The sequence below is a fragment of the Labrus mixtus genome, chromosome 11 (genome assembly GCF_963584025.1).
Source record: "Labrus mixtus chromosome 11, fLabMix1.1, whole genome shotgun sequence".
NCBI classification, from domain to species: Eukaryota; Metazoa; Chordata; class Actinopteri; order Labriformes; family Labridae; genus Labrus; species Labrus mixtus.
This window is the reverse complement of record NC_083622.1, coordinates 3032205-3058550: the sequence shown is the minus strand read 5'-3', so window position 1 is coordinate 3058550 and position 26346 is coordinate 3032205. Positions and strand designations below refer to the sequence as shown.

At 37.7% G+C, this 26346-nt stretch overlaps 7 protein-coding genes across 7 annotated transcripts; 4 read left to right on the top strand and 3 right to left on the bottom strand.

Annotated features, from left to right (window-relative positions):
- The first annotated feature begins 1200 nt into the window (after positions 1–1200).
- On the top strand, positions 1201–1607 carry LOC132983352 (histone H4). Its single transcript, XM_061049627.1, has one exon. The coding sequence runs from the start codon at positions 1241–1243 to the stop codon at positions 1550–1552; it is 312 nt and encodes a 103-aa protein (XP_060905610.1). The 5' UTR covers positions 1201–1240; the 3' UTR covers positions 1553–1607.
- A 1038-nt stretch (positions 1608–2645) lies between these two features.
- On the top strand, positions 2646–3068 carry LOC132983349 (histone H2B-like). Its single transcript, XM_061049624.1, has one exon. It carries the CDS (start codon positions 2653–2655, stop codon positions 3019–3021), a length of 369 nt encoding a protein of 122 aa, XP_060905607.1. The 5' UTR covers positions 2646–2652; the 3' UTR covers positions 3022–3068.
- A 2949-nt stretch (positions 3069–6017) lies between these two features.
- On the top strand, positions 6018–6776 carry LOC132983335 (histone H1-like). The gene has a single exon (XM_061049609.1). It carries the CDS (start codon positions 6025–6027, stop codon positions 6652–6654), a length of 630 nt encoding a protein of 209 aa, XP_060905592.1. The 5' UTR covers positions 6018–6024; the 3' UTR covers positions 6655–6776.
- Positions 6777–12243: 5467 nt separating this feature from the next.
- Positions 12244–13070, bottom strand: LOC132983350 (histone H2B-like). Its single transcript, XM_061049625.1, has one exon. The coding sequence runs from the start codon at positions 12719–12721 to the stop codon at positions 12353–12355; it is 369 nt and encodes a 122-aa protein (XP_060905608.1). The 5' UTR covers positions 12722–13070; the 3' UTR covers positions 12244–12352.
- A 2412-nt stretch (positions 13071–15482) lies between these two features.
- Positions 15483–15970, bottom strand: LOC132983338 (histone H3). Its single transcript, XM_061049611.1, has one exon. It carries the CDS (start codon positions 15952–15954, stop codon positions 15544–15546), a length of 411 nt encoding a protein of 136 aa, XP_060905594.1. The 5' UTR covers positions 15955–15970; the 3' UTR covers positions 15483–15543.
- Positions 15971–16317: 347 nt separating this feature from the next.
- LOC132983344 (histone H2A-like) lies at positions 16318–16718 on the top strand. The gene has a single exon (XM_061049618.1). It carries the CDS (start codon positions 16325–16327, stop codon positions 16706–16708), a length of 384 nt encoding a protein of 127 aa, XP_060905601.1. The 5' UTR covers positions 16318–16324; the 3' UTR covers positions 16709–16718.
- Positions 16719–21900: 5182 nt separating this feature from the next.
- LOC132983357 (histone H2B-like) lies at positions 21901–22340 on the bottom strand. The gene has a single exon (XM_061049631.1). It carries the CDS (start codon positions 22335–22337, stop codon positions 21969–21971), a length of 369 nt encoding a protein of 122 aa, XP_060905614.1. The 5' UTR covers positions 22338–22340; the 3' UTR covers positions 21901–21968.
- Positions 22341–26346: the final 4006 nt, after the last annotated feature.

The following is a 26346-nucleotide window of genomic DNA, read 5'->3' as shown; positions in this document are numbered from 1 at the left end:
TTATTTTAATAAAATATATTTCAAAGACTGATCTGGACAAATCTGGAGGTTAAATACTACTTTTTTGATAAAAAATATTTGTAGTGAAAATAAATAATATATTTAAAGAATATCAGAGATAAATGTTACTGGGGATATTAATTCAATGATTTAATGGGAAGGAGCTAAAGCAGTGTTACTCATATTACAGCACAACATTTTAAAAAATATATATCAAAACAATCAAACAGAAGACATTAGAGCAACAATGGCTGGAATAAAACTGTACAAAATACAATTTAAATTCAAAATGAAATAAAAAAATAAAAGTGGCAAGGATCAGAATTATGATGGGAGGTCGAATTCTTTAAAACTTCTAGCATTAAGACTAAAGAAGCGGAGCAGGACAGAATATATTACTGAATTAAAAACAAAAAGTGAGCTCAACTTGTGACAGAAACAGACACAGCAGATGAAGAATTTGTTAAATATTATAAAAGACTCAGTTTAAAGAAGATAGAGAAGATACAGGGTGTGAAGTAAGGAGCTTCCTTATAAACAGTAGAACTTAATAAGACAGGAACAGAGCCGGGTAATGTGCAGGTTAATGGAATTTATAAACAGAAATAAAGAGAGAGGAAACAGTACAATATTAAAAGTGTGTAAGATCTTACAAGAAACAAAGACAGTTGCAGACAATACCAGAGAGAGATGGGAAACATAAATGACGATAATGATTTCATCAGTATGTTTAATATATTTATTGAATTTGTGCTATTTAAATATATTATGTTTTTGTGTTGGGTTGTTATAGACTTTCTTTTTGTTTCAATATTCAGATATCATTTATTGAAAGAAGCTGATAGAGCTTCCTGTCCTCCTCTCCTGGATGTTTTTATGACCTTCGCTGTCCGAGGTGCTGAAATGATCCCTGCTGCAGCATGTTGTGTCATTTGTTTAGAAACAGAATAAAAAGAATCTTCCTTCATCTCGGTGTGAAAGATTTCAATCCAAGATGTTGAATGTTTTCTTCACCTCCTGGTCAATGTGGAGCTCAGTCAGTCTAACAGGAGTCACGCTGTCCGTGATTCATGCTTCTGATCAGAGGGGGGCGCTAATGCTTCAAAGGATTTTGTTTTTGAAATACATGAGCGAAGAAGAAGAGTAGACTTTGTCTTCTATAAGGTTCTCAGACACTAGATATAACTAACCGTGAATCCTGGTTCAGATTCATTCAGCTCTGAACAACTGATCTGCTAACATGTCTGGAAGAGGAAAGGGAGGTAAAGGACTCGGTAAAGGAGGCGCTAAGCGTCACCGTAAAGTCCTCCGTGATAACATCCAGGGAATCACCAAGCCCGCGATCCGCCGTCTGGCTCGTCGTGGTGGAGTCAAACGTATCTCTGGTCTGATCTACGAGGAGACCCGTGGTGTGTTGAAGGTGTTCCTGGAGAATGTCATCCGTGATGCCGTCACCTACACCGAGCATGCCAAGAGGAAGACCGTGACCGCCATGGATGTGGTTTACGCCCTGAAGAGACAGGGACGTACTCTGTACGGCTTCGGAGGTTAAACCTGATCCTGACTCACTCACACTGAAAACCAAAGGCTCTTTTAAGAGCCACACACTTCAGCTGAAGAGTTATTCCTAACTGCAATTTATTGTGTGACGAAGAGCCTTAAATGTGACTATAACTGAATGTTTGTGTTATTGTTAAGACTTGGGGTTGTTGTAGTAGTGTAACAAGTTGACGCGTTGTAGCTGTAATAACACTCCGTCAGGACGGGGCGACAACGACGTCACCCTTAGCTTCATGTAATCCGAAGTCCCGTTCCTGCCTTAAATTCTGACTATCGCACGTTTATATTTCCGTTAACGTTATGAAATGTGGAAATGAAACCATTGCGTGCTACAATTCTATTTTACATATTGTAATGGATTCTTAGACTGTACTAGAAGAAGTTTCTAGTTCTGCTTTAGTTCCTTGTTAATTGTTTTAGCACCAATACACCAAGTCAAATTCCATGTATGTGTAAATGTACTTGGCAATAAACCCCGATTCTGATTCTGAACTGCTTCATACTACTCTATTAAGCGACGTTCATCACATGGAGGGAATTTATTATTCATAAATGAGATTAATATCCTGATCAACAAGATGGCGCTGTCGCCATCTTAATTAGACTATTCATGAACAACATAATAAGTAGGCTATAATTATATATTGATGAGGTATAGGCAACATGTCAAACACTGTGGGACTAATAACACTTATAACAGAAAAGTTAGAATAGAAAAGAAAACAATAGAATAAATCTTTAATGTCCACCAGAGGTTTATATTTGCCTCTCCACATACTCTCCAGGTTTCTTCCAGCACCTTACCTGCTGAAATGTCTTGATGAGGTCAAGTATCTTGAGGTTTTATTTGTAGAGTAATTCTTGCCTACTCAATTGCATTTAAGTCAAAATCCAGAATAACTACTGATGAAGTTAACGGTGAATGAATTCACACAAAGCATGCTCACTCCACATGACGCACGGCCCCGAGCGCGCAAATCTCAGCCAATCCTGTGAGAGCAACAGCACATGGTAATTTGCTTCAACACCAAATATAACCAGCTTTCTGACACTGACTTCGACATCAGTTTTTGAGACCACCACTCAGAAAACATGCCTGAAACCGTGAAAGCTCCCAAGAAGGGCTCCAAAAAAGCCGTGTCTAAAGCCACCAAGACCGGCAAGAAGAGGAGAAAGTCCAGGAAAGAGAGCTATGCCATCTACGTCTACAAGGTCCTGAAGCAGGTTCACCCCGACACCGGTATCTCCTCCAAGGCTATGGGCATCATGAACTCGTTCGTGAGCGACATCTTTGAGCGCATCGCCGGGGAGTCCTCTCGTCTGGCTCACTACAACAAGCGCTCCACCATCACCTCCAGGGAGATCCAGACCGCTGTCCGCCTGCTGCTGCCCGGTGAGCTGGCTAAACACGCCGTGTCTGAGGGCACCAAGGCTGTGACCAAGTACACCAGCTCCAAGTAAACCCGCTGATAACCAGCAACAAAACGGTCCTTTTAAGGACCACCCAACATTTCATCTAAGAGCTGAAATCCTGTTTGCAGTACACAATAATCAGTTATATTTCAGTAGACAGAGGTCAATCACTTAAATCAGACTATTGATTCTGGGTAAGGGAACTCCAATTCAAACATTAATTTAATCTTATTTCACTGTGTATCAGAATTTTGGTTTGTTGCCAAGTACATATACACATACAAGGACTTTCACTTGGTGTATTGGTGCTAAACAATTAACAAGTAAATACAATGAAAACAGTTTAGTAGGACATTCAGGCAGGAAGTCAAATGTTAGAAACATGCCATGTCGACCTTAAATGCAGCAGAGTCCTTTATTTTGCCTGTTCTTATTGTAAATTAAATAATCCAACTTTAATTTCCACTGCTCCACCTTGATCCTAACATGAAAGTAATCTCTAAAGAAATGGTGTTTATATTAACTATAATGTGTCTGTGAACTCTTATATTGTATCTGTCACAGCTCACTTTTATAAGAAGCTACATTGTTAATTTAAATGCTGAGATTAACAGTATGTGGTCTCCTAAACCTTTTAACAGATTAACTCTCTTTTTAACTACATGCATGATATAGTCATCACACAGCCTGAAACTATATTAACATTTATTATGTTTACATTATAGTCTAAATGTGAATGTTTACACGTGTTATGATAACTACAGGGCTTTAACTTTTTAGGCCTAGAGCTTGATTTTAGTTCATAACACAATAAAAGGAATTTGTCTGAGATGTTGAAACTTCATGCAGGTGATGTCGTCAAGGTGATTTCTCCCTTAATTAAAACAAATAAACACAACTTCAGATCTGTTTTCATCTTTGCTGTGTGCAATGGTTATAGAAGGTCAAAGAGACATACTTATGTACAATTATTTAAACACAAGGCTTCAATATATTCTCTATGTATTCACATACTGTTAATATGACACTATAGTCAGCTGATTTACTCACAGCCCGCTGTGATCCAAACCATCTCTACTGCAATTATATCAACTGTTCCCAGGTAAAAGTGCTGGAATATGTGAAAAATTAGTATCTGTCTGGGGCCCTGTGCTCAATTATATAACCAAATTAAAGACACTACAGGACAGTTGATTCTCTAACTATGCTCTGTATAACAATGTAAGAAGGAAGGAATAGATACTGTTATATCGTTGTTGTTTTTTATTTTACTATTATATGTTTTTATATTATTATCATTATTTTTCTTTAGTATTATTATATTATTTTTGTGTCATTTTTTTGTTGTTTGTGTTTTGTGCTTGTATTTTCTTTTTACCCCCTGGTATGGTTATTTTATTGTAATTAATGTGTCTATGTGTGTGTGCATGTCTGCGTGTGTATATGTATGGGTGGGCAGGGGGGGTATGTGACATGTTACCAAAAAAAAAAAAATGTCCTTAATGATTATTGTATCATGATACCGGTCAAAGTAATAAAGAGATATTTAAAAAAAAAAAATGTGGAATGGAATAAATGTGACCACTCCCTGAGCATGAGAATGTTTTTCATTCAAATCAGATATTAATGGACCTTTAATATTTGTTTACAGTGGTTGTTGCCTAGCCTCAAGACCCCTCCATTACTTTCTTCATGAAAAATCACAACCGTAGTTTCTGATATTTTTTTCATCGAATCAGAAAAATAACATGAAAAGTTCTGCTGTTTGGACCTCAGACGGTACACAGAAATGTGACAGAAAAAAGACACAGAACAATAAAGGATTTTTTAAAAAGCTCCTCACTTCACAGACACTTTTTTTTTCAGGCACTCTGCGACCCACTTTTGGGTCCCGACCTACCAGTTGAGAAACACTGTTTAAGAATGTATAATAAACATATTTTCTACACATTGAAATACTAAATATAAAAACAATAAATCAACAACTTACGTTAAGGATGTTGTTTGTTGATTTGATTTGTTTCTCCAAAAGGTTTTACTGACTTTCAGAGCAGCAAAGACAGATTGTCAAAACTTTAGAAAACCTCCTCAAAATGAATAGGCTACAAAAAACGTGAAGTCTGTTGTATTTTATATTTCACATGAACCAAAAGTTGAATGACTTTTACATTTATGTAGTTTACAAGACAATCATAAGCCATAGTCTAGAATCCGTATTAAATATATTACAGAGGAGAGGGAAAATAACTCTCCTCTGTAATATATGTAATAACAATGCTCGAAGATGTGAGCTCAGCTGAGGAGAATGAGATTCATTTAATTAATTTGAAGTTATTAGTCAGTACAGTGATTTTTGGTAAGACTATAGAAGGTTATTTCAGAGACAGTAACCACACAAACTGAAACTCAATGTGATTTATTCAGTTAACTCTGTTGTTAGATTGTTAAATCGTACTAATTTTAAACTTTATCCCCTTATAAAATCTATCAGTTGGTCTGACCTGGAGATCAAACCCACATCATCATCTGTGAGTCTGTGTGACCTCCTGAGTCTCCGACAGCCTCCGTGTGTTTACCTCCACAGAAAACTCTCCGATTAAAACTAAACACATCAAAGTGTAAGGTTAATGTTTGTTTTATTTAAATAACTGATGTCTCTGCTTACACTATCATCGTTTTAAAACTTTCACAGGTCTCATTTAGACACTTTAGGAGCCGAAATGTGACGGAAAATCCCGGCGTGTTGTCCAAACAGAGCGGGTATCATAGAGGTTTGAAGCCTGCTGTAATGAAATTAAAGAGTCCTCGTCCACAAACATGAGCTGGATCTGAAGAGATGAAGGTTTTCTAACTGATGCGGGACGTTTTTTCCGTTTAAACAGATTCTCTGTGTGAGTTTTATCCCCATAAAGTTGAAGATAAAACACAAAGTGTCGCCACATTTCAGACAGGAGGAAGAGCGTCTGTGTGGGTTGACTCTTTACGGTTCTCATGTTCCCTATAAGTCCCGCCTCCTGTCGGTCTACGCCACACGTCTAGTGAGAGATCAACATGGCAGAAGAAGCTCCAGCAGCAGCAGCAGCCCCGGTGGTGAAAACCCCGGTGGTGAAAACCCCGAAGAAGAAATCGGCTTCCAAGCCGAAGCCGAAGTCTGATGGACCCTCCCTCCCGACGCTCATCATCAGCGCTGTGGCTGAGTCCAAAGAGCGCAAAGGTGTGTCCTTATCGGCCGTGAAGAAGGTACTGGCCGCTAAAGGTGTGGATGTGGTCAAGGCTAACAAACGCATCAACGCCGCCGTGGTGAAGCTGGTAACAACGGGAACTTTGGCTCAGACTAAAGGCAGTGGTGCCTCCGGATCTTTCAAGCTCGCAAAGAAAGAGCCCGCAGCCGCCAAACCAGCAGCGAAGAAGGCCGCAAAGAAAGCTCCAGCCAAGGCAAAGAAGCCCGCTGCAAAGAAAGCTACACCCAAGAAGAAGACTCCTGTGAAGAAAGTAGCAGTCAAGAAGTCCCCGAAGAAGGTAGCAGCCAAGAAAGTTCCACTTAAGAAGGTAACCAAAAAGCCTGCTGCAAGTCCCAAGAAGGCTGCTCCCAAGAAAGTGGTGAAGAAGACTCCAGTCAAGAAAACTCCACTTAAGAAAACAGCAGCAAAGAAGACTGCAGCCAAGAAGGCCAAGAAATAAATTCACACCAGCATTCAATGCATCAAAGGCTCTTTTAAGAGCCCCCACAACTTCCACTAAAGAGTCTGTCCTCAATGATATTATTTAGAATCATGTGATCTATGTTTATAATCACCTCTCAATGTTGACATCAGCTTTTAGTGTTCACAGTCTAAGATATGTTACTTGTCAGAGTACTATGTTCAAAACACAGGATCATAATCATTTAATAATGTAGGTCTTCAGGTGTGTATAAACACCTCAATGTGTGTAATAAGTTGAAGCGGGCCCTCTTCCAGGTCAGAGTCCTGATGAGGACAAACTCTTAGATTATGGTCCTGTAGACTAAGGTACTATAAAGAGCTTAATTATGACATATAAGCAGCCAGTATGCTACTTAATAGCATGCTAATTAGCATCAAGTTAATGGTGAATATTGTGACCTTCATTTAAATAGTTCAGACACTGAAAGATGACTCATCAATAAGGGTTATTAATCATCAACAAAAATAATTAAACATATGAAGAGTTTTCAATATTCATCATCTTATTGAACGAGGAGTTAAGGACATTCTGCAAAAGCTAATATTACATGGATATAAAGTTTAAAGGAAACAGGACAGATACTTTTAATTATTAATTATTTGAGTTGTTTCCTTATTTAATTGTTCATTATTGATCCGTTCTTGTGGTTTCCAGTTTCCTCTTACCAGACCTGCTTTGACTCTTGATATGAACATTAAAATATAAATTAAATTCAGCCAGCATTAAACTCAGAATGAAACATCCTCACAGAATAATTCATCTTGGTTTAATGACCGTCTGTTGGCTGAATGTGCTCCATATGTCTCCCCAGGATGATTTTTTTAATTAAATCTGCTTCCAGAACTGTTTCAGACAATATTATAATGATATGATGACCACCTTACTAGAAATACTTATTTATTTTAATAAAATGTATTTCAAAAACTAATTTGGACAGTGTGTCAAATAGGATGTGATGATGAGCAAAACATTGAAGCTGAAAGACATCTCAAACAAGAAAACAGTGACTGAATTATTTTTAGAAATTTTTTTATGTTTGGGATCACATTTTCTTGTTAAATGTTGTTAATTGTTTGTGTTAAGATAGGAGCCACATTAATACAAACAACTAAAAATAAACCATGTTACACGTGGGTAATGCCCTGCACTCATCAAGGAGTAACATTATAGGGACACTACTTACAGTAGCCTAATGTTAAAATATAAACATCGTTCAGCTAAAAGAACTTCAGTAAATCACCAGCACACACTAAACTTTATTGATCCAACATGGGGGACATTTTTTCATTACAAGAAAACAGGAAACTGGAATATAATTATTAAAAATAACGAGTTGAAAATAAAACATATGTATATCAGTTCATTAAAGGGAGAAACATACAATGATAGAATAATACAAGGTATGTACACTTATTAAAAACACACAGTGTCTAGTATTACTGATATGAGTCGTGATGCTGTTAAAGAGTCTTCATTATAGACTTCATAATTTTTACATTAAATAATTGAATCCCATAAAACATTGAAGTTGATACCATTACTTCTATAGGCCTTTAAGTTTGGATCACAAACGGGTTTACTGACGACTACTTGGAATAAATATAACAGTGATCCATAAAGATGGTTAAGATGCTACAGGATGCTCCTCATACAGATCCATATCATTTTAAAATACTGATGATGAAATACTAACTTTAGTTATAGCCTGTAGATTAAAGGATACTGTACCTGATATTACAGACAATGATGAATGCAGGTTAAGATCCACCACATTAGATTAATTATCTTTAAAGACGCACTATGGGAACAAATAATGACCTCTAAAGACACAGTTCTCTGAACCACCACAGACACATCAAAGAGTTTCATACATGAAAAGTATATTCATCAAATATGTGTGTCTTTATATAACACACACACACACACACACACACACACACACACACACACACACACACACACACACACACACACACACACACACACACGCACACACACACACAATCCATGCACATGATAAAAAAGTCTTGTTATAAAAAATGATTGATGGACTGAGGAAACACACAAGAAGATAATAAAACACTAAAAGATGATCTTTAAATCAACGAAACAAACCCAGATATAAAATATATATTTAATCAAAACTACTTCAAAGTTAGATACTATATATAATATATATTCAGTAAAAAGCCAGAATAAAAAGGTCTTCAGTTTGCTTTCATAAATATCGACATGAAGCCGTGGAGATGAAACGATAATGATAATTATCAGGATATAAACGTTATGTGTTGACCTCAGATCTTCAAGTAAACTCATCCATCATCTGAGCATCACTTTAACTTTTCCTTTTGAACTTTACACTGTAAGGGAATTTAGATAAACTTGTGAAGTACTTTGGATTAGAGAAGAGTGAAACTGGATTTTCATCTCAGGATTTCCTGAATCACCTCTCTGTGACTGACCAACTGGTAATTATCATCTCTATTAAGAACAGTGTGATTCCCTTTGCTCTGCTCTCCATGTTTGATTCTATTGTGTGGAGGTGTGGGAGCCTTTGGGTAGACGTTCTGCTGTTGATCGTCTGTGGGTGTGGTTGTTTTCTGTAGTGTTTAATGTTTTAAATGTTCTTTAATTTATTGAGACTGTAGGAGAGTTTGTCTCTATTTAAAGTCACTGTGAGGGACCCTTCTGAAGAGAACCATGTCCAACTGTTCCAAATGTCTCCCAGAGTGTCATGAAGAATACAGAGAGATTACAGATCTCACATGGCCTATACATTTTATTTCATCTATCGTTATCACTTAAAATCTTCCTCATCTGAGTCGTGTGTATTTTTCTACAATCACCGTTCAGCTAAAATAAAATCAATAAATTACCAAAACACACTATGAACGCAGGAAGGTACAATCACTGCCTTATTGACAGTTTTCATTCCTTTATTTCTTATTTTATGTTACATATCACATCCTCCCTTACTGTGTTCATGTCACATTTATACATATTTAAATAGGCAAAGGGGACTCATGACATCATGTCATCGTGACATCATATTTAAATCTTCACATACAATCCGGAGGTTAAATAACTACTCGTTGATACAATATTTGAAGGAAAAATATATATATATAATCAAACAAAACTTAGAGATAAATGTTACTGGGGATATACATCTGATGACTTTATTGGGAAGGAGCTAAAGCAGTGTTTCTCATATCACAACACAACATTTAAATAAATATTAAAACAATCAAACAGAAGACATTACAGCATCACGTTTGGAATAAAATAATTTAAATTCAAAATGAAATAAAAAATAAAGAAACACAAAGATGAGGAAGTGGAGACATTAATGCAATTATGGAAAACATAAAGTATGACTTCTAGCATATAGACTAAAGAAGTAAGACAGAATATTTTACTGAATTGAAAACAGGAAGTGAGCTGAACTTGTGACAGAATGAGACAAAGCAGATGAAGAATTTGCTAAATATTATAAAAGACTCTTCTAAAAAGACACAGAGTTTGAAGTAAGGAGCTTCTTTATGAACAGGTTAAGACAGGAACAGAGCCAGATAATGTGCAGGTGAATGTAATTCATAAGCAGAAATAAAAGAGATAGAGGAAACAGTCAAATCTCAAAAGTGGGTAAGAACTAATGAGAAATAAAATACTATTGCAGACAAAACCAAACAGAGATGAGAAACAGAAATGCGATAATGATTTTAGATGATGTTAAGTTAACTTGAAAACACTAAAACTAAAACTGAACTAATTTCAAATCTTCATTTCTGGGATTTAAAGTGTCTGTTGTTAAAGGGACTCACATAAAAGAAAAAATTTGATTTATTTTCAGTTTTATTGATTTGTTCTGCTCTCTCAGTGTGTTTACTTACTTAATTTGTGCTTTTGAAATAAAATACAATACAACATATTTTTGTTGGGTTGTTATAGACTTTCTTTTTGTTTCAACTTTCAGTCATGATTCTTTAAAGGTGTGCTGTTAGAGCTTCCTGTCCTCCTCTCCTGGATGTTTTTTATGACCTTCGCTGTCCGAGGTGCTGAAATGATCCCTGCTGCAGCATGTTGTGTCATTTGTTTAGAAACAGAATAAAAATAATCTTCTTTCATCTCGGTGTGAATGATCTCAATCCAAGATGTTGAATGTTTTCTTCACCTCTTGGTCCATGTGGAGCTCAGTCAGTCTAACAGTCCCTGATTCATGCTGCTGATCAGAGGGGGGCGCTAATGATTCATGAGATTTTGCTTTTGAAATACATGAGCGAAGAAGAGTAGACTTTGTCTTCTATAAGGTTCTCAGAGACTAGATATAAAAACCCGTGAATTCTGGCCAATATCATTCAGCTCTGAACAACTGACTTGATAACATGTCTGGAAGAGGAAAGGGAGGTAAAGGACTCGGTAAAGGAGGCGCTAAGCGTCACCGTAAAGTCCTCCGTGATAACATCCAGGGAATCACCAAGCCCGCTATCCGCCGTCTGGCTCGTCGTGGTGGAGTCAAGCGTATCTCTGGTCTGATCTACGAAGAGACCCGTGGTGTGTTGAAGGTATTCCTGGAGAATGTCATCCGTGATGCCGTCACCTACACCGAGCATGCCAAGAGGAAGACCGTGACCGCCATGGATGTGGTTTACGCCCTCAAGAGACAAGGACGTACTCTGTACGGCTTCGGAGGTTAAACCTGATCCTGACCCACTCAAACCCAAAGGCTCTTTTAAGAGCCACACACTTAATCTGAAGAGTCGTCCTATATTTAGTGAAATATGTTGCAGTAGTACTCCATAATAGCTGACTGTTAGTAACGTTCTGATCTTTTAAAAATTACATTATTTTGCACTTATGTTTCTGATGTGTAAGGCCAGGAAAATAACAGCCAAACGTTTCCTGCAAGAATTCAACTGACTCATCCCATCTAAGGCCTGTTCATGATCAAATTTACAGAGTCAGATTGTAATGTTCAAGAACTTGTATTTATGCAGGTTCAAGTACAATATATGCATATCTCATCCAATAGATATTCTAAACTAAAACCTGGCAATATATCTATTCATCTCGTAAGGGACAATGATAAATATGAACTGAAATTTGACTACACTCTTTTCATGGCTCTCTGGAACCCTGATTCATAATCTTAATAGCAATAATGTCATCTCTGTGGATCAGTAAACTACATTTGATTTGAGTCCGAGGGAAATTTCTCAGGAGAAAAGTTGTACTTATAGCTCAAATCCGACCGTATGTCAATTACCTGAATGCGATCAGACTTAGTTGTATTGTCGGAAAGAGGGTGGTGGGTGGAACACATTTAACTTAAGCAGATAATTGCCTGTATGGCTACTTAGTTGTCAAGTTTTATTTGGGTTTAGATATTAGAGTAAGCATAATCAACGCTGTGTTTGAGTTGATGACTTCACAACACGTTTCTTACAAAAAACTTCCTATTCTAAGATAAAGAAGTCATTGTGGATAATAGGAGGAGTCATCTATCAATACATTATGAATTTCCATATAGCAGCCTGATACTAGATGAATGTGCCCACATCTGCAGATATGGTCAATGATAGTGTATAATAGGAGAATCAGGATTTCAGCTCTTAGATGAAGTGTTGTGTGGTCCTTAAAAGGACCGTTGAGTTGTTGCTGGTTATCAGCGGGTTTACTTGGAGCTGGTGTATTTGGTCACAGCCTTGGTGCCCTCAGACACGGCGTGCTTAGCCAGCTCACCGGGCAGCAGCAGGCGGACAGCGGTCTGGATCTCCCTGGAGGTGATGGTGGAGCGCTTGTTGTATTGAGCCAGACGAGAGGACTCCCCGGCGATGCGCTCAAAGATGTCGCTCACGAACGAGTTCATGATACCCATAGCCTTGGAGGAGATACCGGTGTCGGGGTGGACCTGCTTCAGGACCTTGTAGACGTAGATAGCATAACTCTCCTTCCTGGACTTTCTCCTCTTCTTGCCGGTCTTGGTGGCCTTAACAACGGCTTTCTTTGAGCCCTTCTTGGGCGCTTTCACGGTTTCAGGCATGTTTTCTGAGTGGTGATCTCAAAAAACTGATATCTATGTGAGTGTCAGAAAGCTGCTTATATTTGGTGTTGAAGCAAATGTCTATGTGCTGTTGCTCTCACAGGATTGGCTGATCACCACACTGAGCAACTCTTAGCTTTCAGTCACGTGACCGGCGCTGAGGCCTGAGGTGCCTTCAGGGTTTAGAAAAGTAGCGACCACCGTTGATCACTCCGAGGAGCTGCAGCACGAGCTGTTTAATAAACAAAATACAAATTAGACAGCATAAATATTTCCCCTCTTCAAATAAATCTCGAATCAGGTTTACAGTATTTATAGTTTTGTTATTGTTATTTAGATTTAAAGGTTTAAAATAATTTTACATTCAGTGATGATGAAGCCTACCTGAGATTTATTTTATTTGGATTCATGGATTTAAAATTGACCATGTAGTATAAAGAGGTTAATTGACTGTTGACATTTTTTTCATTTATTTAGAATAAAATTTAATCTTTAGGAAACAAAATTAATTGAACCATTCATATGATTGACAGTAAAATCCTCCAGATTCTCCAGAACAGCCTGGTTACTGAGTATTCATAATAAGAAGTGTTTTATTTTGTCTCCTTCAGTTAGAAGCTGTTGATGACATGTAGACAGTTCCTGTAGTTTGGATTCATCGTGATAACTGGACCATCATCACTTATTCACTGCAGGACAATTCACCTTGGATCATCTATCCTTTATATCTTCATATTTAAACACATTTCATATGATTATAACTGTGTATGTATATTTAAGTTATTATTGACGCCTCTAAATTGATGTTTCTACATATTTATTTCTACAATTGAATGTTCTGGAGTTTATTAACTGTAGTGCAAAGAACAGATTTAATAAACTGGGACTGTGACGATCACAAGTTACAGGTAGATATCTATGTCCTCTATATATCCAGAACTCAGCTGCATGACGACTAACAGAGACGAGAGATAGAGCACACATTACACCTCTGTTTGTTATAGAATAAGTTAATGAAGCTCTTAATGGTCTTATGAACCCACTGGATCCCTCAAGTCTTTAGAAAATTGTCTTTTTTATTATGTTGTAAGAGAAATGTCTTCCAAAAGTAGGAGCATTGCTAGTTCTCTAAAGAAATAAAAACAAGATCATCGCTCACAGTGACTTTAAAAAGAGACAAACTCTCCTACAGTCTCAATAAATTAAAGAACATTTAAAACATTAAACACTACAGAAAACAACCACACCCACAGACGATCAACAGCAGAACGTCTACCCAAAGGCTCCCACACCTCCACACAATAGAATCAAACATGGAGAGCAGAGCAAAGGGAATCACATTGTTCTTAATAGAGATGATAATTACCAGTTGGTCAGTCACAGAGAGGTGATTCAGGAAATCCTGAGATGAAAATCCAGTTTCACTCTTCTCTAATCCAAAGTACTTCACAAGTTTATCTAAATTCCCTTACAGTGTAAAGTTCAACAGGAAAAGTTAAAGTGATGCTCAGATGATGGATGAGTTTACCTGAAGACCTGAGGTCAACACACAACGTTTATATCCTGATAATTATCATTATCGTTTCATCTCCACGGCTTCATGTCGATATTTATGAAAGCAAACTGAAGACCTTTTAACTGAATATATATTATATATAGTATCTAACTTTGAAGTAGTTTTGATTAAACATATATTTTATATCTGAGTCTCTTTAGTTGATTTAAAGATCATCTTTTAGTGTTTTATTATCTTCTTGTGTGTTTCCTCAGTCCATCAATCATTTTTTATAACAAGACTTTTTTATCATGTGCATGGATTGTGTGTGTGTGTGTGTGTGTGTGTGTGTGTGTGTGTGTGTGTGTGTGTGTGTGTGTGTGTGTGTGTGTGTGTGTGTGTGTTATATAAAGACACACATATTTGATGAATATACTTTTCATATATGAGACTTTTTGATGTGTCTGTGGTGGTTCAGAGAACTGTGTCTTTAGAGGTCATTATTTGTTCCCATAGTGCGTCTTTAAAGATAATTAATCTAATGTGGTGGATCTTAACCTGCATTCATCATTGTCTGTAATATCAGGTACAGTATCCTTTAATCTACAGGCTATAACTAAAGTTAGTATTTCATGATCAGTATTTAATAATGATATGGATCTGTATGAGGAGCATCCTGTAGCATCTTAACCATCTTTATGGATCACTGTTATATTTATTCCAAGTGGTCGTCAGTGATCCCGTTTGTGATCCAAATTTAAAGGCCCGTAGAAGTAATGGTATCAACTTCAAAATGTTTTTATGGGACTCATTAATTTATTGTAAAAATTAAAACGTCTATAACAAAGTGATTCCTGAGTTCATAGTGTGTGCTGGTGATTTACTGAAGTTCTTGTAGCTGAACGATGATTCTAGAAATCTGCACCTCAAGAAACATGAGGGAGATTAAATATTGACAATGTCTCTTATTTAGATATTACATATTTAAAATATGTGTACTGTTTATATCTAACTGAAAAACTCTGATTAATTCTAATAACTCCTCAAATTCAAATATAGTTAAGTGGAGAATGAATTAAATGTAACACTAATGTAGTGTTTATTATATTAATAAATTAATGTCTGTGCTCTCTATGGTTAGAGATGACTACATTGTAATGTTACTGTGGTTGCAGTACTGTATGACCCAATTAGTTGACAACATGGGACTAGAATCAAATAATAAACTCATCACTATGAATTCAACAAATAGTAAAGGATTATCTCTTTAGTAAAATGTGGTGGCTCTTAAAAGAGCCGTTGTGGGTGTTTTGGAGCAGTAGACAGATTAAGCTCTCTCTCCGCGGATCCTTCTGGCCAGCTGGATGTCTTTGGGCATGATGGTGACCCTCTTGGCGTGGATGGCGCACAGGTTGGTGTCCTCGAAGAGACCGACCAGGTAAGCCTCGCTGGCCTCCTGCAGAGCCATGACAGCGGAGCTCTGGAAGCGCAGGTCGGTCTTGAAGTCCTGAGCGATCTCACGGACCAGACGCTGGAAGGGCAGCTTGCGGATGAGCAGCTCGGTGGATTTCTGGTAACGACGGATCTCTCTGAGAGCCACGGTACCGGGCCTGTAACGATGGGGCTTCTTGACGCCGCCGGTGGCCGGGGCGCTCTTACGGGCAGCCTTGGTGGCCAGCTGCTTCCTGGGGGCTTTGCCTCCTGTGGACTTACGAGCGGTCTGTTTGGTTCTTGCCATGGTTTCTAGTCTCTGAGTAAGACGTAAATGTGTCAGAGACTAGAGACGAGCTGCCTTTAAAAAGAGTGAGCGGATGTGAAACAGTGACGCCACGTCAGATCTCTAGCCTCTGATTGGTGACAAAGTCGCGTCTGGAGCTCAGTCCCGCAGGGGGCGCGAGCCCCCGCCTCAATCTCCGCTGCTCATTGGAGAAAAGTTTTTCAAATCGCGGAGTGAAGCTGCGAGCGGGGCCGCCCTCCTCTGCTAAACTCGAAGCCTCTTTACTGATTGGAGGGGCAGGAAAACGAGCGCGCTGCGCGGACATATAAGGGGGACATCTGGGCACAGAATTTAATTCTCTCAGTATCAACTCTAGAAATTAACCTACACCATGTCAGGAAGAGGCAAAACCGGCGGAAAAGCCAGAGCAAAGGCAAAGACTCGCTCCTCCCGTGCTGGACTCCAGTTCCCAGTCGGTCGTGTTCACAGGCTGCTGCGTAAAGGAAACTATGCCCAGCGTGTTGGTGCCGGAGCCCCCGTCTACCTGGCGGCTGTGCTCGAGTACCTGACCGCTGAGATCCTGGAGTTGGCCGGTAACGCTGCCCGTGACAACAAGAAGACCCGTATCATCCCCCGTCACCTGCAGCTGGCTGTCCGCAACGACGAGGAGCTCAACAAGCTGCTCGGAGGAGTCACCATCGCTCAGGGAGGAGTGCTGCCCAACATCCAGGCTGTTCTCCTGCCCAAGAAGACCGAGAAGGCCTCCAAGAAGTAAAGACCCAAATCCTGACTTCAACACACACAAAGGCTCTTTTAAGAGCCACCACGTCACAACAAAAGACCAAATTCTTGTTATAATAAGTGAAGTAGTTAATAAGCTGTCTGCAAGACCATGTGTGTCGAGAAACACCCGTGATGCTTGTTATCAACACAATCTACAATTTGAATAAATGATCTACCACCACATCTATAATAATTCAGAAACAGTCATGAATGTGGATTAGACATGATGGTTACTGTTACACAGGTATTGTGTTATTCTCACCTGTTGTCTTATAAATACGCCAACATTTTACACATTAAGGATGCATGTCTTAAATGTGAATATGAAGTCCTGTGACAGACTCCTTAATAGAAGTTGTGGTGGCTCTTACTAGAGACCCTGACAGCTATGAACCACGTCATAATTTAACTGTACCATTATTTTCTCTACTTCTACATTTGATTTGTTGTCTTGGAAAATCATCACATCCTGTCCTGGATATAAAATGAATCCAAATAAGTTTTTTCTCATCTCATTTCTCTTTGTTATTGTGAGAAAAATGGAGGCACGAGGCCTGAAAATAAACGCTCAGTATTTGTTAAAAGTCGTTTTTACTACACGTTTTTTTTGATGCATACATTTCTTAAACTCTAATATCAGGTTTGTCTATTCATGGAATAGTTGTGAAATATGTCAACCCTTTAGAACCTGATTTGTTTGGAAAGGATTAAGGTGTTATTCATTCTGTGTCCTTAATAATAATTATTCTGAATTCTGGTTTCCTTTCCGTTTGAAATAGCTTAGCCTAAAATAAGGATTATATATATATATATATATATATATATATATATATATATATATATGACTTACTACAGTCCTGTTGATTTATTTGATTTCCTTCTTAAATAATGTAATTTAATACAATAAAGTGGAGAAAAATGAAATTTGGTGGTAAGATTTAAAATGAGAATTATTGAAAAAAGAAAATATCAGATAACTGTTGACAAATACTACAGACGATGTCGAAGTGGAAAGCTGCATTCTTCATAACATAGAGAGAAAGTAGGAGAGCTACACTGATGAGGTTTAATGTCATAGTATATATGCTATGTGCTCTCTGTGCATTATATATTTCATATAGGACTTATATTTTAATGTAACTGGTTGTATCACTGTAATAGTAGGTCAGTTAGATCACAACATGGGACTATGATACAATAATAAACTCAGCTATTTATGTGTTTTAACAGCTTATTTGTAAGTAAATCTGTCTGTGTCCTTAATTATTATTTTTCTTTGCTTGTCTAAATTCTGGTTTCCTTTCTGGTTGTGAAGATGTAGCCTTGCCTGAAATAAGGATTAGTTTATATTCTGATTCAAAACCTTGGACTTCCTATTCATCTTAGTTTGTTGCACACATGGATGTGACCACATTCAACATTGAGATGTGATTATAAACATAGATTACATGATTCTAAATAATATCATTGAGGACAGACTCTTTAGTAGAAGTTGTGGGGGCTCTTAAAAGAGCCTTTGATGCATTGAATGCTGGTCTACAGATTTACTTCTTGGCCTTCTTGGCTGCAGTCTTCTTAACTGGAGTTTTTTTTCACAGTTATTCAATCTTTCATTTCAGTTATTTATACGACTCATGATCATATCACATGGTACGGAGCACTAACACAACACACAGTAATAAAAAAAACAAAGTAGCAAAATAAAACAGATAGAACTTAAACAAGAGAAGGATTAAAAGGTATCTAATTTACAAATAACTTTTGGTTTATCTGATTGTAACAACAAAATAACTTCTACATAGATGGACGGTTCACATTGGCAGATATGTTTCTGTGTAGATCATTACGCTCACATTCTTACATTCAAACAAGATGTGAGACTCGTCACTAAAACGAGCGTCCTCACAAAGGTTAGAAACTTCCCTGGTTATCTATCAAACTCTGTTTATCGAATTGTCTGAGGGCTTCCTGGATGATCCTGATCCTCAAAGATTACATCATTCAAGTCTGAGTACACGAGGCTGGTACAGTGAAACTGGGAATGGCTCATTAAATGAATTATGGTTAAAATCCCTAACATTTATCAAGCATCATAAGACAAAAAATAAAATAATGTCAAAGCTTCCTTTGTTAACTGTTTTTTGCACCAATACACAAAGACAAAGACAAATTCCTTATGTGTGTAAGAGCACTTGGCAATAAAAACAGATTCTGATTCACTTATGTGTTTTGTGTCTGTTGCAGCAGAGACTCACATAAAGGGTAAGTTTTGATTTATTTATGTTCAGTTTGATATCTTCTTCTTGCTCTCTCTACATATTTGTTATATTTGTGTCGATTTTGTGCTTTTGAACATAATGTGTCCCTCATTTGGTTCAGTTGTACAATAGTTTATTTATCTTTGTTTCAACATTTTATGATGGAGGATTAGGGCCACGTTAATTAATTTTTTTTTTTTTTTTTTTTTTGACATTGAAGTAGTAAATTAACGAGAATAAAGTACTAAATTTAAGAGATTGAACTCACAAATTAATGAGTTTGAGACCAGTCTGTGCAAAATGATGAAAGTAGAACGCTTAATCTTTTCCTCTGCAGACAACTTCCTCCAAGTCAGTGTGCTTCTTTCTTCAGTTTCTTGCAGTATCTTTTAAGCGTGCTGATATTTAAAGACAATGTGAAGATGATGATGTGCCAAAAGCATGTGTGGTTTCAAATCTGCATAAGTAAAGCTCCAACACAACTATTAGTGTCTGTTATCGGTCTGCCTTGTTAAAGTGTCTCATGTGCAGAGACAGTTTGTGTCCTGTTCATCATTTTACAGATAAACAAGGTCTTACAAGTTGAAGTGAAAACTTCCCTTGAACTGTTTTTTACCGACTACACAAGGAAGTATCCTATTTCCTTATTAGTGAAACCTTTAGGACAAGATGCTCCATGTTTGTCATTTGAGAACAGGATGCTGCTGCTCTTCTGATATAGACTAAAAATAACCACTTTATTATTTTATTCTATTTATTCAAGACATTAAAAGTTGTACTTTCATCATTTTCACGCAGGCTGGTTTCGAACTCGTTAATTTACGAGAATAAAGTCGTACATTTACGAGTTTAATCTTGTAAATTTACGAGTTTAATCTTGTAAATTTACGACTGTAATCTCAAAATTACAAAAAATAATAATGTTTTCAACGTGGCCCTAATCCTCCGTCGTAACATTCAGTCATCTTTTCTTTTTCCATGACCTTCGCTGTCCGAGGTGCTGAAATGATCCCTGCTGCAGCATGTTGTGTCATTTGTTTAGAAACAGAATAAAAACCGTAATAATAGAATAGAATAGAATAGATTTACTTTATTGATCCCAAAGTGGGAAATTGTGGCGTTACAGCAGCAGGTTGTCCAAACACACAATATTAGCAAATAAACACAATATAATATTAAATACAAAGTAAATAAGCACTAAAAATATCAAAACTAAAAATGTAAATATATACAACCAGGATTTAACTTAGCATTACTACTCTTAAATAGGAAAATATTAAATACAACATACTTTGCTAGAGATAAATGTGAATGTGCAAAAACAGAGTTGTAAATGAACAGTATTGACATAGGGAGCTGTCCAGAGCTGTGCAATCAGTGATAATCTTCCTTCATCTCGGTGTGAATGATTTCACTCCAAGATGTTGGATGTTTTCTTCACCTCCTGGTCAATGTGGAGCTCGGTCAGTCTAACAGGAGTCACGCTGTCCCTGATTCATGCTGCTGATCAGAGGGGGGCGCTAATGCTTCATGAGATGTTGTTTTTGAAATTCATGAGCGAAGAGGAAGAAAGCAGCCCTCTGACTTCAACGAGGTTCTCAGAGACTGGATTTAAAAAAATGTGAATCTTGGCTCAGAATTATTCAGCTCTCAACAACTGATCTGCTAACATGTCTGGAAGAGGAAAGGGAGGTAAAGGACTCGGTAAAGGAGGCGCTAAGCGTCACCGTAAAGTTCTCCGTGATAACATCCAGGGAATCACCAAGCCCGCTATCCGCCGTCTGGCTCGTCGTGGTGGAGTGAAGCGTATCTCCGGTCTGATCTATGAGGAGACCCGTGGTGTGTTGAAGGTGTTCCTGGAGAATGTCATCCGTGATGCCGTCACCTACACCGAGCATGCTAAGCGGAAGACCGTGACCGCCATGGATGTGGTTTACGCCCTGAAGAGACAGGGACGTACTCTGTACGGCTTCGGAGGTTAAACCTGATCCTGACCCACTCACACTCAAACCCAAAGGCTCTTTTAAGAGCCACACACTTAATCTGAAGAGTCGTTCTATATTTAGTGAAATATATTATAGTAATATTACTTTAATCCAGCATCTGATAATCAATATAGGGAAAACTCTAAAGTAAGTGTATATATACTTCGCTGCAATTTTTTATATTTCAGATAACAAATCATTAGTTAAGAAACTAATAACATCCATACCAATAATCTCTTATCCTTTCACTGTTAATGTTTGAATACATGTATGGTGATACAACATTTACTGACTTAATGTAACTTCAAATGAAGATGCGCATCATATCTCATCCTCAGGATAAATACTATTATGGACCCTTAAATTGATTTATATCATTGTTATATAGCAACAATATACATAGCAGAATCAGGTGCTGCTAATAATTAAAGAATACATTTCATTATCACACTAGGGTTAGCTAGTGGTTGTATTTATTAACCCTGTGTGTAAACACATTCAGAAAAGTCCTGATCTCATTCTTCTTACAGCCAGTGTCTACAATGCTTTAATTTGTCAGATTGCAATCACGTAGGCTATATTTCAATGTAAGACAGGACTCTGCATCAAGTCATTTGGTGAATACAGCTTGTCACAATTATATTGAATTTCAGACCACTGTCAATGAGTACATTGAATAACCGGAGAAGATTATTTATTTAGCCTGAACGATGAATTCGTTTCAATGTAGATATTAGAATAATCATGGCTGGGGAGGTTAAATTACACTTTCCTTATGCTCCTGAAGGACACGGCTACAAAATGTGTTTCTCACATCTCACTGAAACATCAATAACTTGGTGTGAATAGTAATGTATAGTGAGTCATCCAGTGTAGATATGATAATTTGAGAACAGCGTAATATAATATGATTAATTATAATAGTATGACAATCAGGATTTCAGCTCTTACATGAAGTGTTGGGTGGTCCTTAAAAGGACCGTTGAGTTGTTGCTGGTTATCAGCGGGTTTACTTGGAGCTGGTGTACTTGGTCACAGCCTTGGTGCCCTCAGACACTGCGTGTTTAGCCAGCTCACCGGGCAGCAGCAGGCGGACAGCGGTCTGGATCTCCCTGGAGGTGATGGTGGAGCGCTTGTTGTATTGAGCCAGACGAGAGGACTCCCCGGCGATGCGCTCAAAGATGTCGCTCACGAACGAGTTCATGATGCCCATAGCCTTGGAGGAGATACCAGTGTCGGGGTGGACCTGCTTCAGGACCTTGTAGACGTAGATAGCATAGCTCTCCTTCCTGGACTTTCTCCTCTTCTTGCCGGTCTTGGTGGCCTTAACAACGGCTTTCTTAGAGCCCTTCTTGGGCGCTTTCACGGTTTCAGGCATGTTTTCTGAGTGGTGGTCTCAAAAAACTGATATCGGTGAGCGTGACAGAAAGCTGTTTATATTTGGTGTTGAAGCAAATGTCCATGTGCTGTTGCTCTCACAGGATTGGCTGAGCGCCACACTGAGAAAGTCTTAGTTTTCAGTCACGTGACCGGCGCTGAGGCCTGAGGTGCCTTTAGGGTTTAGAAAAGTAGCGACCACCGTTGATCACTCCGAGGAGCTGCAGCACGAGCTGTTTAATAAACAAAATACAAATTAGACAGCATAAACATTTCCCCTCTTCAAATAAATCTCGAATCATGTTTACAGTATTTATAGCATTCTTATTGTTAATTAGATTTAAAGGTTTAAAATCATTTTACATTCAGTGATGATGAAGCCTACCTGAGATTTATTTTATTTGGATTCATGGATTTAAAATTGACCACGTAGTATAAAGAGGTTAATTGACTGCTTACATTTTTATTTATTTATTTAGAAACAAAATTAAATCTTATATTATAAATATTGTAAAAAGAGGAACACTGAAATATATCTAAATGTTCTGAAGAGTTTTTAAATATAAGTTGTGATCATCACAGTCTCAGTTTATTCATAGCTATTCTCTCCACAAGTTACAGTGGGTACGGAAAGTATTCAGACCCCTTTACATTTTTCACTCTTTGTTTCATTGCAGCCATTTGCTAAAATCAAAAACGTTCATTTTATTTCTCATTAATGTACACTCAGCACCCCATCTTGACAGGAAAAAAACAGAAATGTAGAAATTTTTGCAAATTTATTAAAAAAGAAAAACTGAAATATCACATATATAAGACCTTACAGCTCACAGTGCATGTCAGAGCAAATGAGAATCATGAGGTCGAAGGAACTGCCCAAGGAGCTCAGAGACAGAATTGTGGCAAGGCACAGATCTGGCCAAGGTTACAAAAGAATTTCTGCAGCCCTGAAGGTTCCTAAGAGCACAGTGGCCTCCATAATCCTTAAATGGAAGAAGTTTGGGACGACCAGAACTCTTCCTAGACCTGGCCATCCAGCCAAACTGAGCAATCGTGGGAGAAGAGCCTTGGTGAGAGAGGTAAAGAAGAACCCAAAGATCACTGTGGCTGAGCTCCAGAGATGCAGTAGGGAGATGGGAGAAAGTTCCACAAAGTCAACTATCACTGCAGCCCTCCACCAGTCGGGGCTTTATGGCAGAGTGGCCCGACGGAAGCCTCTCCTCAGTGCAAGACATATGAAAGCCAAAAAACACATGAAGGACTCCCAGACTATGAGAAAGAAGATTCTCTGGTCTGATGAGACCAAGATTGAACTTTTTGGCTTTAATTCTAAGCGGTATGTGTGGAGAAAACCAGGCACTGCTCATCACCTGCCCAATACAATCCCAACAGTGAAACATGGTGGTGGCAGCATCATGCTATGGGGGTGTTTTTCAGCTGCAGGGACAGGACGACTGGTTGCAATTGAAGGAAAGATGTACAAGTACAGAGATATCCTGGAAGAAAACCTCTTCCAGAGTGCTCAGGACCTCAGACTGGGCCGAAGGTTCACCTTCCAACAAGACAATGACCCTAAGCACACAGCTAAAATAACAAATGAGTGGCATCGGAACAACTATGTGACCATTCTTGACTGGCCCAGCCAGAGCCCTGACCTAAACCCAATTGAGCATCTCTGGAGAGACCTGAAAATGGCTGTCCACCAACGTTCATCATCCAACCTGACAGAACTGGAGAGGATCTGCAAGGAAGAATGGCAGAGGATCCCCAAATCCAGGTGTGAAAAACTTGTTGCATCATTCCCAAGAAGACTCATGGCTGTACTAGCTCAAAAGGGTGCTTCTACTCAATACTGAGCAAAGGGTCTGAATACTTGTGACCATGTGATATTTCAGTTTTTCTTTTTTAATAAATTTGCAAAAATTTCTACATTTCTGTTTTTTTCTGTCAAGATGGGGTGCTGAGTGTACATTAATGAGAAATAAAATGAACTTTTTGATTTTAGCAAATGGCTGCAATGAAACAAAGTGTGAAAAATGTAAAAGGGTCTGAATACTTTCCGTACCCACTGTTAGGGTTGATACTTTACTTTTAAGTGTTTTAATAACTAATAATGTCTACCTGACTGGTGTGTAAATATAATAAAAATCAACAATGATTGCCATTAATTTTTTTCTCATTTATATATATTTTTTGTCAGAATTGCAGTTTTTTTTACAATTGCTATGACCATTTTTTCTTTTAACAAGTTTCATAAACTCTTAACACACCAACACACCTAAAACACACAATTGGCAAAACAGTTAATTTCATGCTCCAAACCCATTGTAAACTAAACTCATTTTCAAAATACAATAATACACAAACACAACACACTATGTTCACCAAAACACTAACACATGTTGTCTTCCAACAGGAACATTTAGTAAATCACATCACAATGTCATAAAAACACTAACATCAGATGGAATAACAGAAACTGCATTACTTTACATGTGTCAGGTCTGCCCTTACAGACAGTACATTACAGTATATTGATCATAGATTGTGTTTTCTTTTGAAGCCTCTCTACATTTCTGTTTTGTTGGGTTTAGTAAATGCATGTATTTTGTTTATTTTGCTGCAGGAATTCAATACAAAAAAGGAATGACCCATATCATAGTAGCTTTATATAATGTACCGTTTATGAAAAAAAAGAAGCCAGAGACAGAATTGCTGTACTAAAGGTTTTATTTCATTCTCAGCAATCACCATGTTGATAATGACAAGTTCCTGTTCCTCATTTAGGGGCTTTCCTCTGCCCCCTGAGGGAGGTAGACGTTGAATCCTTAGAGAGACAAAATACAGTTACATATTAGAAACCGGAGGCTTACATTTACGGTAAAACATGGTGCAATTATTTACACTTTGCTGTAGGAGAAGCCATTATACAATATCCTACCCGTTGGTTTCTCTAAAAATCCACAGACACCCTGGAGACTTTACGTGCTGACACTTTACTCATTACACTGTTTGTATTTTCTACATTTTGAATATTTATACTTATCAGTTTTTATCTTATCTTACAGTATATTTCTACATTTACTGTATGTGTATCACTGTAGTATTTTTGAGTGTTTATTTTATGGTATTGCGTAACAGTCTTTACATTTCACTGCACATCTGTTGAGCATGTGAACAATCTTGAATCTTCCTCTCCCTCGTCCTGCTACTCGTCTTCCTCTCCCTCTCGAGGCATTGTATTTACTTTCTTTATGTTGCTCTGTATTGTTTCTTTTGCACACAAGATCAGCCCAAAGAGGTCATTTTTTACTGTATAACATATGGGCATGAGATTGAAAGATCCTCAACTCCTGAGTGTGTTTCCTAGATGGGAATCAGCTGTGATTTATAGTTTTGCATAACTTCAATCAGTGGTTTCTCAGTAGCAATGGAAAAGATACAGGGGATATATATATGTGTTTCAATCTACAATATGAACAGCTATTCACTTAGACTTTAATCTATAAATGATGTTTAGAACATGATGTTATCTGTTCTGACATACAGTGTGAAATGATTGTCAAATTTGGCAGTAAAAATCCATTGTTCTGGTCTTGGTTGAACTTGTATGTAAAGTTAAAGCATTTTAAATTTGTGTTAAATGCATTTTGTGTCAAAGCAACAATAAATGTGTTGATTGCATAGCCTGTGTATAAGAGTTTAGGAAAATCGTTAGAAGTATTGAAAAAAATGGCATTGCAATCTTAAAAAACTGGAAAATACTCTCACAATTATAAAATAGGTTTGTTCAGCCAAACTCACTCACTCATCCTGCACCACTTCATCCTTCTTTTCTGATTTATTAAACCTGGACATAAGCAATGAGCTCATTCAATGAGAAAAAATGTATCTGTTATTGTTCATTTAGTTTCATTTTCACACTTTAATGTTCAGGATGTCTGACTGTCATCAGAACAGTCCGGTCAGAATACTTCCGAGATGCATTTGAACAATCACATTCACCTCCA

Bases quoted from the DNA above. Each gene is read 5' to 3' on its own strand.
- LOC132983357 (XM_061049631.1), bottom strand. From the start codon at position 22,337: ATGCCTGAAACCGTGAAAGCGCCCAAGAAGGGCTCTAAGAAAGCCGTT.
- LOC132983350 (XM_061049625.1), bottom strand. From the start codon at position 12,721: ATGCCTGAAACCGTGAAAGCGCCCAAGAAGGGCTCAAAGAAAGCCGTT.
- LOC132983344 (XM_061049618.1), top strand. From the start codon at position 16,325: ATGTCAGGAAGAGGCAAAACCGGCGGAAAAGCCAGAGCAAAGGCAAAG.
- LOC132983338 (XM_061049611.1), bottom strand. From the start codon at position 15,954: ATGGCAAGAACCAAACAGACCGCTCGTAAGTCCACAGGAGGCAAAGCC.
- LOC132983335 (XM_061049609.1), top strand. From the start codon at position 6,025: ATGGCAGAAGAAGCTCCAGCAGCAGCAGCAGCCCCGGTGGTGAAAACC.
- LOC132983349 (XM_061049624.1), top strand. From the start codon at position 2,653: ATGCCTGAAACCGTGAAAGCTCCCAAGAAGGGCTCCAAAAAAGCCGTG.
- LOC132983352 (XM_061049627.1), top strand. From the start codon at position 1,241: ATGTCTGGAAGAGGAAAGGGAGGTAAAGGACTCGGTAAAGGAGGCGCT.